At 38.8% G+C, this 20,856-nt stretch overlaps 2 protein-coding genes across 2 annotated transcripts; one reads left to right on the forward strand and one right to left on the reverse strand.

The window, feature by feature from the left end:
• Positions 1-13,059: 13,059 nt before the first annotated feature.
• Tsp_06966 (putative neuropeptide Y receptor type 6) lies at positions 13,060-14,325 on the forward strand. Its single transcript, XM_003380771.1, has 2 exons — positions 13,060-13,139; positions 13,221-14,325. The coding sequence occupies exons 1-2, from the start codon at positions 13,060-13,062 to the stop codon at positions 14,323-14,325; spliced, it is 1,185 nt and encodes a 394-aa protein (XP_003380819.1).
• Positions 14,326-16,174: 1,849 nt separating this feature from the next.
• On the reverse strand, positions 16,175-20,542 carry Tsp_06967 (insulin receptor). The gene has a single exon (XM_003380772.1). The coding sequence runs from the start codon at positions 20,540-20,542 to the stop codon at positions 16,175-16,177; it is 4,368 nt and encodes a 1,455-aa protein (XP_003380820.1).
• Positions 20,543-20,856: the final 314 nt, after the last annotated feature.

Here is a 20,856-nt window from a genome sequence, read left to right on the forward strand (position 1 = left end):
TGAACAATTATATTCTGATTGGATAGCAGTCGGTGGCAGTGAAATTTTGATGAAACGTTTCAAATGCTAAATTTTGACCATAATTTCAAATCACTTTTTGAATGTAGCAATTTTTGAAGAAAGTTCATCAAATCGATCGAACTCTAAACTAAGCTTGGTGATATAAGTACGTAAAGGCGGGAGGAAATAGCGTAAAGCAGCGGCGCATCGCGCAAGCGCACACGCACAGCTTGTTTTTGCGCGTAGTGCAAAAATTCGCAAATTTCATGCTGCACTGTGAATTGTCGGTTTTATTGGCAAAGAATTTCATTATTTTTTGTCATAATAATTTGACACATTGCAAAAAGTGACAAATTGAACATTTTGATTGGCAATCATCCCCATCTAAGAAAACCGACGGCGGCAAGCCTCTGGAGTTTGCAACAGCTCATCCTACGCTAATGGTGGAATATTTGTCGTTTAAACCAAAAATATTACTGTTTGAATTCGTGTTCGTATTTTCAGCAATCAACTAACTCCGCTTCTTAAAGCTCGACACAAATACTACCCTACCTACCACTGAACTGAAATAGCATTTTCTTAAAAATGTATATATATGCAATGGCGAATTCACTTTTGTTTTTTTCTTCAGCAAAATAACCGTTATCTCGTCCACTTAAAAATGCAATAAATATTTATTTTATGTCATGAAGGAGAAATAAAGCAACACGGTGAAGATTTATTTCAGTCATTGAAATTTATTTATAAAATTGTTCTCCACTTCAAAGTGATCATTCCCCAGGCTAGGAAGTGATTAGCAACAGTAAATCTATAGCAATTATGTTTTCAGAATAGCAATCATAATAAGTGTTTCTGGTAAATCACCAGCGAACCAGATACTAACCACTTTCATCGGTAGTTATGAATATGAATATGAAAATTGGTCGAGGGGAAAAAAATTCGATTTTAAAATTCTTCAAAACCGCATACCAACCAACCAACCACCTCTGAACCAATTGTGAAGAGTTTGCAGTTTGTGTGATTTAACTTTAAAAACAACCAACATCAATAACCAAATATAGTTTGGATTGGCTGCAAAATTGCCCTTTTCTATTGAAAATTCAATTTTTTGTAACAAAATTTCAATAAACCGGCTCTAATTTTTAAGTAAATTTTCCTCCCTCTTAGCACAATTTTTCCAAGTCAATCGTCCAAAGTGGAAAAGCATTCATCAAACTTACCAACTAACCAACTGCAATAATATGCAATTTCCAATTTTAAATATGTAAGTTTTATTTTTTTTTAATTAATTATGTAATTAAATGAAAAATTACGTTCAGATATGTATTCTACATGTGCTTAATTAATGTAAATTGTCACAAATTCCTTTTCCAATATTCTCCGCATGAAGGCATACTTTAGATCAGAGATGAAAAGGCTTTATGCCCTTTTATTTATATACTTTGAAAATAGCAATTTTATCATCGAAAATCATGATCAAGATTTATCATGTTACTTTCAAAGCAATAATCAACACAACACAATCATCATAGATAGTATCAGAAATTTACACTTCTCTAGGACATATGCTAGGGGAATATTCTCTTCCTGAATTCAGTCCACAGGCGGCATGTCATTTCAAAACCGAATGAATGCGCTCAATCACTGAGAATGCAACTAAATATGCAAGCAGTGAAATGCGATAATCAAACCAAGATCTTCTTGTCCAAATCTTGATGATAGACAGACAATCTTGCCTTGCCCAAATGTTGCCGTTCAACAACAGAAAGCATAAAGGTCATATTCAATTACTAATTAAATTCTTTCTGCATTTATCATGCATTCGGTAAAAAGTATTATCAAGTATGCCAATAATTTTCTGTTTGAAAGTGTCGGCACACGTGGATCCAAACACGGCAACAACCGCGTGGATTTTAATTTATGAATTTCAAAATCTTTTAAACTGAACATTTCTTCAATTCCCGTCTCATCGTTATTTGATGAATTTCTCCTGTTTAATAATCGTATGTTATAAATTTATCAAAAAGCACATACTTTACATCGAAGACATTTGTCGCAATTAATTTCAATCATTCATTAATTTGAAAGTAATCAAAACATTGAAAAATATGAATCCAATTTACTAATTGCATGTAATCACCAAAATTCCTATTATCAATAACACATTTTGAAATGTGCCCTGCATGTATATGTATGCTTTGTAATAAATCGATTTTATTTTCATCCAAAATACGAAAGAAACATATACTTTGCCCACCACCAGGAACAACTATCTGTCTCCTACTACGCATGCATGTGCATGTATGCAAACAGAAAAATCCGAAGATACTCATTAATTCTACTAAGCTTCCTAGAGGCAAAAAATTTAGCCTCTGATACTGACAAACTATATTGCGAGGATTAATTTTTGGGTGTTTTTTTTAAATATCAGTTTATAAAGTTTTTTTAAGCCCCAGGATATTGAAAAATATTGTGGTAAGCACGAATGATGGACACGAAATTGATGAAGCTTAAAATTAACGAAAAAAAATTCATTCACTTGTCACGATTTGATTAGTTGATAAAAATGATTGAAAGAGGTAAAATGTTAAGTTGCACCTAGGAGAGTTCCTCAATTCAGATTTTTAGGGATAAAAAAAAAAGGAAAAGATATTTTTTTCTGTATAACTTCAGTAAATGAGAGAGTGCTGTGTAGCATTTTGGTTTTCTCCCTTGCGGCTGTGCTGCGGAAATTAAGTTGATATACCGTTGCTCAAATATTGGATTGATTTGTCATTCTGGCGAAAAGCCGTCGCGCAATCACGTCCAAATCAATGACCAAATTGTTGAAGCTTCAGGTTCCCTTGGCATCATCTGAAGATGTGTCAAATGCATAATAGAAATCTTCCAAGACAAAACAATTTATCTATCCATCTGTACGCAGATACGTTTGCAGTAAGTAAATATCGATATATATTCTTTGTTCACAGCAAATATTAAAAAATAAGGCTAAAATTATGGTATTTTTCTAAACTTCTTTGTTGACTTTTGCAAAACAGTTTTTTCTAATGCAAAAAATTCATTTTAAAACATCAGTCGGTATCGTTTTGATGATAAAAAAGCACTAAAAATGAAAACAGTTTTTTTCAATTTTTTCTGTTCCATTAGCGGTGATATATGTTTATGGAAAATCAATGAAGCAAGAATACTACCTCTCTCTCTCTCTCTGGGTGTGTGTGTGTGCAGTCTGGTCAGATTGCTTTCATTTCACTTGATTTTCAATTTTGTTAGATGTAATTTATAAATTTTGTATTTTCAATTTTTATTTCCATTTTTACAAATAAGATTATTTAATGTTTGCTATTGACACATTAATGATTGAATCGAATTCCGAAATTATTTATTCTTGCATTGCAATCATTGAAGCGTAACGGATACGATGGCAGGTCGTCAAGATCATTGGATTTTAGAAGAAAACCGAACCACTTCACAATATTACTCTTTTATATATATTGCTGAAATTTAGGTGCAAAGTGCCGTAATTGAATTACATACAAAAGTAATTTTGTTATTTTCTCATTCACGACGTGGAAAAAATTTCCATCTCAAGTGCAACTGAAAAGCTCAATAATACTTCCATTTTCTTCCATCTTTTATTTTTAATAAATAAATATTATTAACAAATGCTTCATAATCTTTGGCAAATGTTCATATCATCATCACTTGGTCACCTAGACAAACAGATGGGTACATGTGCAAACAAGTAACATACAGTAGAAGAGAAATTAATGATGAAATACCAAATACACTACTATTAGACTGCCCTGTTCTTCTTATATAACACCCGTTACTACGGACTAATCAAATTGCATAGTAAATGAGACTTACAGAATAGAACTGGCTAACTGGATCGATGTCATCGTCCTGTTCATGTTTTGAAATTTTTCTTCAAACTCACCCCTTAATTCATTTTGTCAATATGATGATATCTGAGCTTCGATCGAGTTAAAATCGGTTTCGCCCATACAAATTCTATTGCCTCCTATTCTATGAGCAAAGTAGGTCCTTACAAAAAGCTTTTCTTATTTGCATTTTGCAGAGAAACCAATTTCACAGTGAATGGTGAGTAAAATTTCGAATAATAAATTTGCATTGAAATTCGAACAATTTCTCACTTATACACTACAACATTAAAAAAAAAAGTACACCCACATACAATAATGATGATTAAATGATACTGAACTTAGTTGGTGAAACTAACTGTCCAAAATAACACCGTTCCATTAAGAAACAAATCAAGCAATTAACTTATTAAATGCTACAAGAAGAGAGATGCAAGTGCTACTTGGGACAACATGCCTTCAGCTTTTGCACATGATGCTCATTCACGGTACGCACATATTAAATTAAGCAACAGCACATTTACGCCAACATGCTCCACAAATCAACAACATTAACAAAATTTAATGAATAACTGAATACATGTGAATAATTAATTTCTTTGCATTCTTATTCAAGCCGTTATAATTAACATTGGCGAACGCGAATATACGGGACACGAATGGTCAGTCAAATCAGTCTCATTGCTAAATTGTACAACTGAAAGTGTAATTTTCAAATAAATAAACAAACAACTGCAAATGTAGGGGGAAGAAATGCTTAATTTGCATAAAATTTCAGTTTTCACTTTTATTTTCGAGAGAGAGAGAGAAAGAAAGAAGAAGGAAGAAAAAAACTATAAATAAAAGTTTAAAATCATCATGCTCAAGTGAAACAGAATAATGAATCTGTTTCAATGGCCTCTTGGGTATAAAACAAGCATGTAGTAACCTTAACTTCAAATCGACATTACACTTTATGTGCCAAGAATAAGATGTGTTTTACAATGAATATAAATAAATGAAATAATTGAATGCTACAAAAATATCACTGTTTCTTGTTTTGCTTTGGAATTTTTTTTCAAAAAATTCACTACAATGAACCTATTTGAATATTTATTTTTAAATGAAATATATTTGTGTATAATCTTACTTGTTGCCATTTTTGGTTAGAATAGAGAGAGAGAGAAAAAGACAGACAGACAGACAGAGAGGGATAAGGGAGAGATGTTTCGATTTTCATCAAATTCGCTTTTGATCAAGAGTTGCAATTGAAAAATAGTGCCGCCCAAAATGAAACTATCGTCACAATAAAATAATTCAATCTAGTCGAAGAAGTGGAAGAAGATGCGTTTTTAACGTTTGTCATTTTAATTTTCAACAACTTCAAAAGTGGAATTTTGAAAAGGAAAGCAACAAATTTCTTCCAAATTGACTTCATTTCACCACTTTATTTAACAACATTGCGCGTTTGAAAAATTCCAAACATGTTGACAAGTGGAAAAGCTATTCATTGAATAATGATGTCGGTTATGTTGAAATTTTCGATGGCAAATTTTTTGCACTTTACACGGGCGAAATTGCTATTTTCGTCGTCGTCCCCCTCGATGAAAACGGACCTCTCTCAGAACAACAATCACTAACAACCGAAGCAATCACACACAATTGCTTATTCACAAAAGTAGAATAAATAATGCAAGCGTGAATTAATTTTTTTTTGTTTGCAAATTATTATATTCATCTCTTTCAAGCTTCATTCCAATGAATATTATTAATTAAAAAAGAAGAGACAGAGAGAGAGGAGAGAGAGAGAGAATATTCAAGTACAGTTGAGAAAGTTTTGTTTCTTTTCCAAACAAATCCAATCAACGCCTGCTTAAGGCATTGTCAATCAAAAATATCGACTCCAAAGATATACGATTTCTTTTTTCTTGTGACTCAGTCTCTCATTCAAAATGATTCATCATCATCATCATCACCATTATCTTTGTTTTTTTTTCTTCGTAAAATCGTTGTGAATACAACTGTTACCAGTCGAGCTTGGTGATGAATTAACTGAAGATTTAAATATTTAAATAAACTTGTGTTTGTAGTAATTTGGTAACTTTTGAGCAATGAGATGAACAAACAAATCGAATTCACAAATTGCCAGTTCAACTAATACAGCCACGTGACAATTGTATCGTTCGTTGAGCTTCTGTTTGCTCAGTAATAAGCATTCGTACAAAAGAGCTGGGTTGAGAAATTATCATTTTCCAAGGCAAACACACCAACATTTGTAAATAATTCAACTTATCAGTAGTTGGACAAAAATTAATATAATAAAAAATGTCCATAACTGAAACTGTGCACTGGTGATCAAGGATGGGATTTTGTTTTGAAAAATCCAATTCTTAAACATGTGCAATTCTATTATTGTCTTCTTATCAAATTGATGCAAATAAATAAACAAACACGCGCACACGTATTGAAATATGAAAGCACAGGAGGCGTCAATTTTGTTTCCAATTGGATATTCTCATTCAGCTTTCACCATAGACGACGACAACACAAGCAAGCCTGCGAGCAGCCGAACAAGCCAGCAAGCGAGCAGCTGAGAAAATAACATAAATAGACTTGTTTTATTTAGTTCAAATGCGCAGCCATGGCATGTGCTGTCCATTTATAAAATCCAAATCATCTTGAACGATGATGACAGATTGGCTTCTTGCTAGTTGCTAACGTCCAGTAAGCTTGGTTGCAGCCGAGTGGCAGCATATTTACGTTCACAAATTTATATCGCTTTGTCAATTTCCAGTGTCGCTTGCCCACCGATTCTGTTCAATTATTAATGTACAACAAACTTCCGCGCAGTGGTGGTTCATTTTCTTTGCTCTTCTTGGCAGTTTTCTCTTTTCTGTCCTCTTCCCTTTATTCCATTGTTTTCTTCGTTAGCAAGATTTTCACAGATTCATTCATTTATTACCTCGTTCACGAATTTACTGGATCATAAATCCGACGTCAAACTGGTGTGGCAAATGATAATTGATTACATGGGACGGACAGAATGGTGCGTGCGCATTGCATTGCAATGCGAAGTGAATCGTCAGTTCACTTGCCATCGGGTCCTTCCACTTTATAATTTGCCTTCTTTCTTTCTTTGAAGCCACAAATTTTATTCAACAATGCTTGAACCACCCCCTCCCCCCAAACTGTCACATTTTGTCATTTTTGATTAAAATATACAGTAATTCGTATTTCAGGTGACCAACACACAGAGAAAAAGAGAAAGAGAAAAAAATACTGTTGTCTTAATTATCATTTTCAACTTCATCTTCCGACTCGACCAACTGAACGTCTGATTTTTTCCTACTCATTCAACTGTAAGTATAATGTTTCTTGGTGATTTCAATTCCTCTTTTTCTTCATTGTAAAATGAAATACAGCAAAATTGTACTTTAGTGAATGGAGTTTTCAATCAATTTAAACAAAACAAACAACCGAAATAATTCAATCTTATGCAAAAAATTATAATATAAATTAACGTATAATTTTAAAAATTAAAATAATTAAATAATCTCTTCCTTTTGTACAACATTCTTCTGGGACATTTTGATGCTTTTTGTTCCCCGAATGGTCCGTTGAGTATACTGAGCAGTTTCCAAAAACCCAAAAGTAAATTTAAAACAAGAAAAAAACGCAGCATTTGCAGTTGATGAGCTGGAAAATTTAGCTGATTTGAATCAATTCTTTTTTTTCAATAATAAATACGTGAGAAGCTACACAGCACGAAAAAAAACAGTCTGGAACCTCTTGTCAACTTTTATGCTTATCATCAGGAAGTGATGCAGACGAAATGAGTGTCTATTGAAGTTGTAATTAAGCGAAAATTCACAAAACAATACTAGTTAATTGGTGATTCATTATTGACATGTTTTCAATCAAAGAGAGAAAAAAATCTGAGTTGCACAACTTTATATTTATATATATGCGCAAGAATGTGCATGTGTGTGTATGATGAGCAATTATTTGCGATGATCTTATTCGTAATAAACGTGTGTTCAATTTCGTCAAAATATACAATGCTATTCCATCTTGGTGTATAATTTACACTTCTTGCAGAATCTTTATTTAACAATACAACACTGTACAAAGAAAGAGAAGAACATATAATAATAATAATAACAATAATAATAGCCACTATAAATCCCGACAGATAAAACATTACCAACCATAGGATAATAATATATAATCTCACTCGTCAATTACAAGAACAAAAGCCCAATAATGCGTTAAATCTACTTAGCAGAAAAAAGCTTTAATTGAGCCTTATTTTTTAAACTTATAACTTATCTAATTAACTGTGAACAAAAAAATGAACCTAAAATGAACTTGTAATCGAAGGTCGATGAAAAAATGAGCGAAAATTAAGAAATTCAATTTTGCCAAACATCGTTGATGCTTTTCGAAAAAGAGAAAATGAGTAATTTGAATAAAAATTCAACAAATAAAAAAAACAGAATCCCCATCAATTTTTCACTACTCATGTTATAAGTATTTTTCAACTGAGAACTGTGCAAATGAACGAACCAGTGTAAGAGTGAGCAGTCAGTGTTGCACGTCTCCTCCTCCTCATCCTCTTCTTCTTCTTCTTCCTCCTCCTCCTCCTCCTCCTCCTGCTCATATATAGTATAGTTAGGTCATAAAAATCGAACGTGAAAGCAATAAATTAAATTCAACTTATTGTGTCTAATTCGAATGCACTTGTCGCTCGGTTTATTAATTGCATTATGCGACTTTTATCTTATTTTCTTTCTGCATAAAAAAAACAATACCGACAAATCTTTACACATTGGATATATCCATGTATATCTTTTTTTTCATATGTATAAATGAAAAAAGAAATAATAAGCACAAGCAGGGTAAGTTTAAAGTGTTTTCTGTTGTTGATCTGGATAATTGGAACAAAGTATTTTTTAAATAAAAGCTTCGATTCACAACTGCGTCAATTGGAGATTAATTCTCAGGTGCGCAGAATAAATAAATTTTAAAAACTTCGACAACACTAGCAACAGCAGCAACAACAGCAACAGCAACAGCAGCAGCAGCAGCAGCAGAAGTACTGACGACGACGTTTTGCTTGTTTTATATTTTAAATTATTCATTCTAATTCGTCAGAAGATAGACACAAATTGAACATAACTGATAAGTGCATTTAACTTTTATCATTAAGTAATTTATTTGTTTCGAACATGAAATGATTTTCACTAACAATATAGTAGTTTCAGAGGAAAATCAATTTTCAAATGTCCCCCCACCCCACCATCATAATCAGTGAAACTTTAAAATCAGTCCAACATTGAAAATTGCCAAATTTCAAAGCCAACCAAAGCTTATACGCATGCATGTGTGTGTACACAACACACACACACACACACACACACACACATCTCCGTCTATATTTACATCTGAGTAAGTCATGAAATATTATGCTATTGACATATATATGAGTATGTTTGTTCCGCAAACATTATGTCAATACGTAAGTATATATATATATATATATACAGTAAGTATAACCAGGTTGTAAAATTGCCGCGGACGGGACAGAAAAGTTTTTCTCTCAGATGCTTTTCCGCTTTACGCTTTACGTCATCCTCAATGACAATAACAATAACTCATTCCTAGTTTTTTTTTCCGAATATAAAGAATAAAAATTTCAAAAAAATGGAATGAAAAATTGGTTTTCTCAATAGATGGGTAGAAAAAGTACGAAATTCCAAACTGATCAGATTAAGCGGTTACTTTGTGCAATCGGAGATGACTTGCATGCAAAAACATCATTCTGCTTACCGACTTGATTGGGCAAAAGTGTGGGATGATTGATGCGTGAAGTGCTCGGTGAATGGTCCAGAGTTTCTCGTCCATCTGTCCGTCCACATCTCTTGCGATGAAGTAGAAAAACTCTTTTTTTTTCTCTTTCTCTCTTTTTCAATTCTTGCACAAAGCACACACAGCCAAGCCGTCATGATAATATCATCAGAATGACAACGACAGGCACCATCAGCACAATGGATCTGTCTGAAAAATAAAAGTCACAAAAAAGGGATAAAATATCTTCAAAATTTCTTTATTTTTTCAAATATTCATTTATCATACACATTTTCCTTATCAAACGGTTTAATGTTGTTGAGTTTTGCATAAAAATTATCCCATTGCACGCATGTGATAAATTGGTGGCGCTTGAAAATCAGCTCAATTATTTTTCAGGTAATAAAAAGAAAAGATTTCAAGACGAACAATAAAATAATATTTTAGTATAGACTATAAAGTTTGGAGAATTGTACAGCAAATAGTGGAAATTTCTCGCGCCAATTAATTGCCTACTACCAGTGGAACAGAGTTGTGTCATCATCGAATGAGATGACCGAGTGAGTGTTGATGGAATAAAATAAAATGAAATTGTTGAAATAGAAAAAAATAGTTAATTGTGTCAATGTCATTGTTATGTTTCACAGTTTTCAATTAAGAAAATAATGACCAAATTATTTCCATACTTTAAAAGGTTCGTTATAGGCTTCGGATGATTCAATAGGGGGTCTGAACATCAATATGCACATATATATATATACATATATATGCAATTCTCTTTCGCACGCACGCTGATCAAAATTTATTACTTCTAACACTAGATAGACTACCTTTATGCGCTTGATAATGAAACAAAAGTGACCAAGTTCTTCATTTGATATGGACTTTTTCAATCGATTGTGCACGAAGAAAAGCAGAGCGATGTTCAAGTTTCACTGCCTGTTCTACTCCAACCATTGTTGTGCATGATGCATAGTTGAAAGTAAAAAGTAAGAACTTTTTTCATCACTTCCCTCCTCCTTCTTCAGTGTGCATTATTAATTCTATATTCTTCGGTTAATTCAATTTTAACCGTCATTGTAAGTGAAGAATAAAAAAAGAAAGAAAGAATCAAAATAATAATAATAGTAATAAGTAACATCTTGCTCTCTGTTTGTCCGTCCGTTGGGCCAAAAATAATTTCATGCTTGGATGATTTGCCGGCGTATGCTTTTTAAAATAGTCACTGATTGATGTAGAAAATCAATTTTTCTATTTCTGCTTTTTTTCATTTAATAATCGCCTGACATGGCTTGTGGTTTCATCTTCATTTGTTACTTTTAAAAATAACAAACTGCACAATATATACCCGAGAGAAAAGTCAAGAAAATGGAAAAAACAATATTTCTCCTTCAAATCTCAACAAATGTGGATGTTTCTTTTTCTCCTTTTAAGATAATTATTTGATATTTCAAATTCTTCATTATATATATATATATATGCGCGTAAGTTTCACTTAACAAGTGTTGATGTCGATTCAACATTGTGTGCACAGTATAGACGTGGGTGTGGGTGGGTGCATGCATGCATGTGTGCAGGTCGTAGAAGTAGTAGTAATAATATCGTTGGCTTGTAAAATGAATTATTACATAACGCGTATGTGTGTGCGTGCATCTGTGTCATTCAGAGAAGGGATATTTTCATATTTTCAAATATAGCAAAGGAAACAGTTTGAATCAGAAAAATTTTTTGATCAGATTATAGTTAGCAGTAAATAAATAACAAAGAGAAGAAGAGAACATGACTAAAATGTGCCTGCCTGCCTTGTTCAAGCAACAAGTATAGAATCAGTTTGTAACTTTATCAATGAAAGTCATCAATTTTGAGGAAAATATAAAGTTCTTTCCCATAATCAAATTAGTCATTTGATGACTAATTTCCTGAGTCAGCTGCTTTAAAAAAATGTTTTTCACTCTGATTCTGTTTTGTTCAGTTTCAGTGCTTGCTAATTGAACAAACATTATTTAACAAAATAAGCACGAAAATAAATAATTTTTGAATAATGTAATATTTTTGTAAAATTGCTTGTCCAATAAATTGATGATGACCATTTTCGCAGATGTTCAGTGGATAAAAGTCACCAAGTTATTTTCTCGTTATATATATATACATATTGTAAATGCAACAGCAATTATGTGATGATTGAATACATTGATTGGAAGAAAATTGAAGCACAGTTTAGCAAAAATAAGTAGCCACTTGTTCAAATCACCGTTGTTTAAACGCAGGCAATTAAATTTGTGCACGACAAGAACGAAGAGGAATGAGGAAAATGTTTCCCAAGCTTACACATGTTTATGTTTTTTCAATAGTGAACATTTTTAAAAAAGTGAAAGAATTTTTTCCAATCTTTTTTTAGTTAGATCCAAGGGAATGATAAATGAATAAAGAAATAGGAATAAAAAAAATAAACACAACGAGAAAAGAAGTTATTGTTCTGCTAAAAGGGAGAGAGAGAGAGAGAAACAGTGCTTGTTGTGTATAAATCAGTCGCTTTGATCCATCCAGTTCACAGTTGTCACCAGGAAACAAGAAATCAACATCTTGGGTGAGCATTTTAATAAAAATGAAGTAGAATTAGTTGTCAGCGGAATGAATGAATCATCATCATTTTTGTTCAAAAGAAGAAACAATCATGATTCGTGTCATTTTTCATTTGCTGAGAAAAGTTATAAAGCTGAAAGGAGGAAATTAGCTGAAGAATAGTAGTGTAAAAGGTGAATATCGAAAATTGCTACACGAACTAGAGAAACGTGTGTACAGTGTGAAGTGACGACGAATGGACATTTCTGTATATGTTCAGAAAACAGTGGAATCAATCTGGTTGGATTTTTCATAATTCGATCGCAAGCCATGTGAAGAACAAAATGGTCGGATATAATTCGACGCAAGTCGGCAATATCAAACTGTCCCAGTGGATTCGAATCATCTAATAAATCTTTATTATCTTTCCTGCTGGACAGCAGGCGTTTTGAGATTGTTCGTGCACAAAGAATGACGAACAAACGAACAGTGATCAGTGGAACACTTAGTCAAGAAGGAGGAGGAGAAGAAAAAGAAGAAGAAGAAGAAGCAATTTGTTGCTGAATAAAAATTTTATCCATTTTTCATATTCATTTCGAAAGGAGAAAAACTGACCATTGACTGACTGACCGAATTTGACAAAGCACAAAAAATTTTCTACCATCACGCGTAACCAGGAAAAGATAGGATCACGCACTCAACACACTCGCGATGATGTTACTTTAAATATGCCGATGATTATTTTCATAAATACAAAAATAAACTCCAACTTTTCAGACACGAAAATTACATGACAAGAGCAGAAGTCGAATCAACAACACTACTCATCAAAGCACCGTTGGTCGTCAATGCTGATTCAAGACAACTACTGTTAGTGCTTTTGCTGCTGCTAGTGAACGGAAAACAGAGCATGGCCATCACTACCATCACGACTACCACCACCACCTCTAGTCCTGCTGTAAGCCAAAATTCTTGCGTCGAATATTCGGATTACGTGTACGAAATTCACAAAGATTTGACCAGAGAAGGCTGGATTCGTGGCATATTCCTAATCTGCTATTTGGTGATTTTCATTGCCGGCATTACTGGCAACGTCTGCGTGATTATTTCCGTGGCTCGCAAGGCCAGCTTGCAGTCGGTGCGCAATTTGTTCATAGTCAGCCTGAGCTGTTCGGATATTGTTGTCTGCTTGACGTCGTTGCCAATAACACCGATTACAATTATACGAAAAAATTGGCTATTCGGTCTGCCTCTCTGTTACATTTTCCCGTTGTTGCAGTGCATGAGCACGATCATATCCACGTTCACGCTGATGGCAATCGCCATAGACCGTTTCATATTGATAATTTATCCAACCAAACCGCCGCTGAACCGTTGTCACGCGACGACAATGATCGTCGCCATTTGGACCCTGGCCATTTCGATCAGCATCCCGATGCTGTTGCATTACAATTTGTACAAAATACCCTATCACCAGGACGGAAACGTGACCGTCTGGTATTGTGGCTACTTTTGCGACGAAACGTGGCCGAACTTGGAAGCGCGTCAAGCTTACGGCAGTATTGTGCTTGTGTTGCAGTTCATCATTCCGCTTATTGTGATCACGTTCTGCTACGCGAGCATTTCGTTACGGGTTGGCAAAGGGGTTGCACTGCGCCAAGGGGGTAAAATGCTGCTGTCGAACGGCGCCGGCGCCCCGGATGCCCTGCTGACCAGGCACAAGGTCGCGCTGAAGCGACGTCAGCGTACCAATCGCATGCTGATCTCGATGGTGGCGGTATTCGTAGCCTGTTGGTTTTTCCAAGTGCTGCTCAACGTGCTCCGAGATTTCAACGCCACACCGTTGGCGATCGCGTCCCAGCCGTACTTGTCGTCGCTAATCGTGCACTGCATAGCCATGAGCTCGACACTGTGGAATCCAATTTTGTACGCCTGGCTGAACGATACGTTCAGAACCGCCTTTTACGAAATACTTCCGTTCATGTCTGTACTGTGTTGCATATCCAAGCCAGCTGCAATGGAAGGTCGATTTCGTTCGGACAGCATCATTGATTAGAATTGAAGAAAAAATCACAATTAGTGAGTTAGTTGATTGTTCAACTGTAGCGTCCACTACACATATACATGTGTATACATATATATATACGTACAATAATGAATGCTTTTTGTCATTTTTCTCATCACTTTGCTTATTATTATTTTCATTGTTTTTATTACTTCTTCTTTCTTCTTTTGCTGTTGAGAGGTAATTTTCATTCTCTCTCTCTCTCGCTCTATCTTTGCTTTTTTCGTAAAAATTTCTTGTTATCAATTTCCATTTCTCTACATATGCTCCAAGTGAAATCAGAACGGTGAATAATAGAAAACTATGATGATCAATTTGTGTACCCTTGGTAAATTATTTTTGCATGTCAAATATGCTAAGTTAATCGAATGGAATGGAATGAAATGAAATCAAATGAAAAAAAAAGTTTTTTCCTCATTCAATCGAATAAATAAATGAACAAACAAAAAAGCCAGATTAACTAAACTTGATAATATTTAGTAAAATGGAAGCCCAGTGAGTAATTACGTGAAAGAAGGAACGTAAACGAAATTACAACAAAATAATAATAATAATAATAATAATAATAATAATAATAATAATAATAATAATAAACATGCACTTTATAATGAATCAATTACGTGTGAACATTATGCATAATGTGTTCCAATTCCACCACCATTAAACTATTCTATAGAGGATAGTTGAGTAAAGGAAATTAAATGAAATGAGACGCGCATTTTCACTTCTAGCTGAGTAAAACAAAATCCACACTACAACATGAACAAAACACATTTGCAAACTATGAAAATAAAAAGTCAAGAAAAAAGAATCAAACAAACTACTACAATGCTAAGTATTGTGATTTTTTGCAAAACAATGTGCAACACATACAAAACAACCATTTCTGATGATACAATAGTCAAATTTTTTTTATGAACATCCCTCTGACTTTGTGTTTTCACGTTTCACATGTTTCCACTTTTCGAAAGCAGTTTTTTTGTTTATTGTTTCAGAAAAATAACAGACGCATCATAGAGACCTGGTGAACAGAGAACAAGCAGAGCATCAATCAGTCCACTGGATGCATACAAATAAATGAAGGGAGACTTTTTTTTATGAAAAAATGATAATTTAAACGTTTTTTTTCCAACATCCTTCTTGTTTGGTTGGCCAATCTTGAATAAGAAGAGGAATAAACAACGATGTGCATCATCCGTGTAACAAAGAGAAGAAACAAAACTAATCTCCATCTGGCCATTATTATGCCGCGCCAAACAAAAGCATATGCGAGAAGTAGAAAAATTCCATCAAATTACTACGATTGACGAGCCGTCCATGGAAAACAAGAAAACAATCTCAGACCAACCACAATAAAAAATAACGTTGAGTTTGTATAGAATGAAGAATGTCTTTTGTTCATATGTGTATATTATATCACATTTTGTTCGCAATCAATGAAAAACAAGAGAATAAATAATGAAAATGACGATGATGATGATAATAATAAATAGGAGATCTTTCAGTCACCGGAATATCGTTGCAACATAGGCATATATATGTTAATTAGATGTGAAAGAAGAAAAAAACGAATATCCGGTGATTTGGAAGAGATGCGACAAACAATATTGCGTAGTAACGACAAATGAGCAAAAACAGTGATAATAATAGTAATGATAATGGTAATAACTGTCGTAGAAGTGGTAGCCAGAGAGAAAAAGTTGTAAATGATGAGGAAAGCTGCTTTCATATAAGAAGAAGAAAGTTGAAAAGCAGCTAACATGACCAATCAGGAGGACAGTTTTAACGAAAAGAGAAGAAGCATAAAAATAAGAATAAAAATAAAAGTTACTTGTTGCTGTTAATAGAGTAACGAGTTGAGTTGTGGCCAGCTTCGATGAGGTCGAAATAGTGGTGGAATTGCGGCCGGTGTACGACTTTGTCGGCAAATACCGGCGGCGTTCAAGCGCAAATGCCTGCTTTCAAGATGATGATCATCATCATCATCCAGATCCTCCGCTTCTTCTTCTTCTTCTTCTGGTAATGCATTTCCAGAAACAAGCATCTCGAAAATACGATCCGGTATCAGTCTGGGTGTGACAGTTTTGCACAACTGTTGCGGAGCAGGTTGAACAGTAACAATGTCGTCGTTATGCCGATGGTGGTCAGCAAATTCCGACGAATTGCGAGCAGTCAAAAATAATTTGGATTCGGAAAATGAGCCGGCCAACAAATTGTCCGGTATGTGACCGCACAAGGCGAACGCGATTTCACCAAACGAAGGCCGATCCCGAGGATTGGCACTCCAGCAGAGGCGCATCAGCTCGTAAAAGCCGGGCGGGCAGTCGGCGGGCCTGGGTAACAACTGACGCCGTTCGACTACACGCTCGAAAACCTGCTCGTTGGACAAACCGGCGTACGGTTGACTGGCCAGCGTGGCAATTTCCCACAGTACCACACCGTAGGACCAGACGTCGGATTTGGAAGTGAATTTGGCATCTTGTAACGCTTCGGGCGCCATCCAGCGGACCGGCATCAGGCGCCGACCGCGAGGTCGGTAATAATCTTTGACGTAGACGTCGCGCGCCATGCCGAAGTCGCCAATTTTGCAACAGCCACTAGCCGAAACCATGCAGTTGCGCGCCGCCAAATCGCGGTGACAAAAGCGAATCGCCTCCAAATAGGCCATGCCGTCGGCAATTTCCGCCGCCATCGCGTACAATTCCAGACGGCCGGGTGCGGGCGTCGCGGCGCCGGGACGTCTGCTGCGCAAATAGTCGCGCAAATTGCCGTTCGACATCAGCTCCATGACGACGAGAGCCGGTTGGCCTTCGCTGACCACGCCGTAAAGTTTGACGACGAATGCCGTGTTGAATTTTTTCATAACCGACGCTTCGACCAAAAAATGCCAACGGTCGTAGACAGAGCCGTTCTGGGAGACGGTTTTGACGGCGCAGTCGCCGAATCGCACACCGCAACTGGAAACCACGTCCCGGCCGCGGCCGGCGTAGACGGTGCCGAACGAGCCGCGACCCAATTCGTTCAACAATTCCACGTCCTGCCGACGGAGCTCCCATTCGTCCGGCTCGTAGACTTCCAATTGGCTGATGTATTCGGGATTGGCGGAAAAGACGTGCTGCACGTAGCCGGGCAGCATGCGTTTCAAATGGCGACGCGACAACGCCACGGCCAGAACCACGCCCACGCCGATCAGTACCAACGAACAGCCGACACTGACCACGAGAACCGACGTGTCGAGTTGACGGGGCGCGTCGACGATGACGAAGTGGAACTTGCGGGTCCAGGGTCCACGTTGGGCTAGGGAAACGGCCCGCACGCGAAACGAATAATTGCCGGCACTGAGGTGGCGAAAGTGCATGCCGCCGACGGCGGCAAAGTCGGCGCCGGTCGTGCATTCGCGTTTGGGCTTGGCGGCGCCCGAGTCGGCCGGATCCGCTTCGCGCGCGTACTCGACCTCGTAGGAGACGACAGCGCCACCGTTCGGCTCCGCCGGCGCAGCCCAGCGAACGAACAAATGGTAAGGGGAATGGGCGGATCCGTTGGACACCGACACGCTGTTCTCGTCAATCGCGTCTTTCGATTCGACCATCAGCGTGCTCTGGATCACGAGCGCTTCGCGACGACTGCAAAAATTCTCCACCACCGACCGATTCTGACAAGCCCATATCCGTATCTCGTAGGTGGTAAAATGGTGCAATCCGGTCACAGTGTACCGTCGGTCGGACACGTTCACCACCATCGGTTTCAACCAACGGTTGTAGTTGTTGTTGTTGTTGCTGTTGTTGTTGTTGCTGCTGTTATTGCTGTTAGTCAGGGCTAAATCGACCGGCTCTTGTAGACCGTGATGACGCCGATGGCGACTGTTGCGCACGAATACAATATTGTGGATGATATTTTCAAACAGAGCGCGTTCTTTCTGCTCGTTGACCAACAGTTCAGGATCCAACAGCGCCGATGCAGACGAATTCACGGTGCCGTTGTTGGTCGTGTTCAGCTGGTGCTGCTGGTTCCACAAGCTCGGCTGACATTCGCAGCATTTGAATTGGGCACAGACGCCGTTGCTCGAACCCCCCTGACCGGAGCTGCTGTTCTTGCCACGGTCGGTCTGGGACGAATAGTCGGGCGGTTCGTCGCAGAAATTCCGCTCCGACCACAACGGCCGCTTCTTCGGCAACACGCTCAGCATGTAGTGGGTGACGTCACCGTTGGGCTTGACCGGCGGCAACCATTCGACCGTTATCGAATCGGGCGTCAAACTTTCGGCCCTGGTCACCAACACCGGACTCGGGTGGCCGAATGCCGTGCGCACGTAAATTACCTTGGACACGCCACCACGGGCGCCGGGCGAATTGACCATCAGCGTGGCCAGGTAGAACGCGTAGCGCGTGTACGGCTGGAGGTCGGTGACGAAAGCGCCGCGTTCGGACGTCTGAAAAAACATCATCTTCCAACTGTCGTGACAGGCGTCACGATTTTCGGCGATGCTGACGTTGCCCGCCTCGACCGGCCTGTAGTAGAGCTGGTAGCCGAGAAACATCCGGTGGTCCATCATGCTCGTGTTCCACGAGTCCCACTGGATGACCACCAAGTCCGAGCCGACGAACCGGCACTCGATTTCTAATTCCAACTCTTCGCAGACTGCCTTGTCGCCGTTCGACATCGGCGAGACGTCCAAATCTTGCAAATTGTCCCCCAAACCAACTTGAACAGCCAAATCGACGATCGTCTTGTAGCAGAGGTGGGGGTTGTTGTGGAATTGGAGACGGCCGTTTTCGATTCGCAGTTGTCTGGCACCGGCCGAGTCGTCGAAATCCCATAGCATCGACAAGTGGTGATTTTCGAACACCGACAACGCGTACTTGTTGTTCCAGAGCTTGCGACCGCGGATCAGGCGCAAATTGCGCAACATATTCAACGAGACCAGCGGAGGCGAAAACGACACTTTCAAATAGTCGGTGATTTCGCTTATATTGCCCAAATATTCTTCGAGCTTGCCGGCCACGTTCTTCGTCAAACCGCCCTGCATGGTGATATCCAAGGCGCCCAGAACGACGTCGCAGCCGCGGAATTGGGCCGCTTCGGCCAGACTGCGCACGTCGCCGCCGGGGCATTTTTTCGAACAAGCGCCGGCGCAGGGCGTGCACAGACGCCGGTCGGCGGGATGTTCGTCGTAGCCGGCCGGGCAGTGGAGCGAGCAGAGGCGACCGGCGTCGACCGCCTTGTAAAGCAGACTGTGACCGGTGCGCTGATCGACCACCGGCCTGCGTTCGCGGCACTGGCGCCTGGTGACGCAGCGGCGCTGTTCCAATTCGAACAGCCCATCCGGGCATTGGTCCATACATCGGCCGTTGTAAGTGACCCGCCTGCAGGCCATGCACTGGTGGTCGGCCGGACCGGTGCAACCGCCGGCGCAGCTCCGGTGGCAGCAAAATGGCCGTTGGCCGTCGGCCGTGGTGCCGTTGCAGGCGAGACCTTGGCGGGCGCAGTCGACGGGACAAGCCAACTGGCAGTGGTCGTGGTTCCAGCAGGCACGCCCGTTGCGGCGTTCCAAGCAGAGCCGGTCGTCGCCGACGCACTTCTCCGAGCACAAGTTGGCATTTTTGCCGCCTTCGATCACAACGTGAGCGTACGGTTCGCGGCACAGCTCCTCCCAGGCGACCGTTTTCGCGTAGCACAGTTCGGGATTGTTGACAATGCGCACACCGCCTTTGCTAATTTCCATCAAATTGGTCAAGCCGATTTCACGCAAATTCGGATTTTGGAACAACACCAACGCGTAATTGTGGACCAGACTGTTGCCCCGTATGAGGCGCAAATTGGGAAACAGAGAACCCAACGACTGCAAGCCGAGCACTTGGAACACCAAAATTGAGCCGGTAATTTCGCGCACGTTCGGCATGGTCACCAGGCGAAAATCGTCGTCGGTCAAATTTTGACTGGTCATCAACGTCAGGCGGACGTCGCCTTCGACCACCGTACATTTGGAATGCAACAGACGCAGGCGGTCGTCCAGGTCGGCGTAGAATTGTCTGGGCGAATTGCGCATCGCGAACCCCGAACAGACCACTTCGTCCATACCGCGGCATGGTGGAACCACCAGCGGCAGCAGCAGCATCATCACCGCCACCGACGACCACAGCATCAACAACAGCAGCCCACCGCCGGCGCGAACGTTCCTGCCGAACAAACAAGAGGTAGTAGTGGTCATGGCGGTGACATGCGAACAATTTTCACTTCGATTCTGAAATAAACAAGCAAACAAACAAACAATTTCAGTGCGGTTCCCATTGACGACGGTCACTTGTACCTTCGGTTAGTGGTGAAAGTGTTCCAGTAGAATTCATTCGTATTCAATAGCGAAATTTGCCAGGAAAAATATTTTTCACAAAGCGGACGAATGAACTTTCGGCTTCGGCTACAGACAAACAAACAAGCAATTTAAAAAAAACACTTATTCAAATATCTCGATAAACAAATGAAAATCATCACAGTCCAATCAAATGCCGAATTCAATATTGCACG

This window comes from Trichinella spiralis (assembly GCF_000181795.1).
Source record: "Trichinella spiralis strain ISS 195 chromosome Unknown Scfld2, whole genome shotgun sequence".
NCBI lineage: Eukaryota > Metazoa > Nematoda > Enoplea > Trichinellida > Trichinellidae > Trichinella > Trichinella spiralis.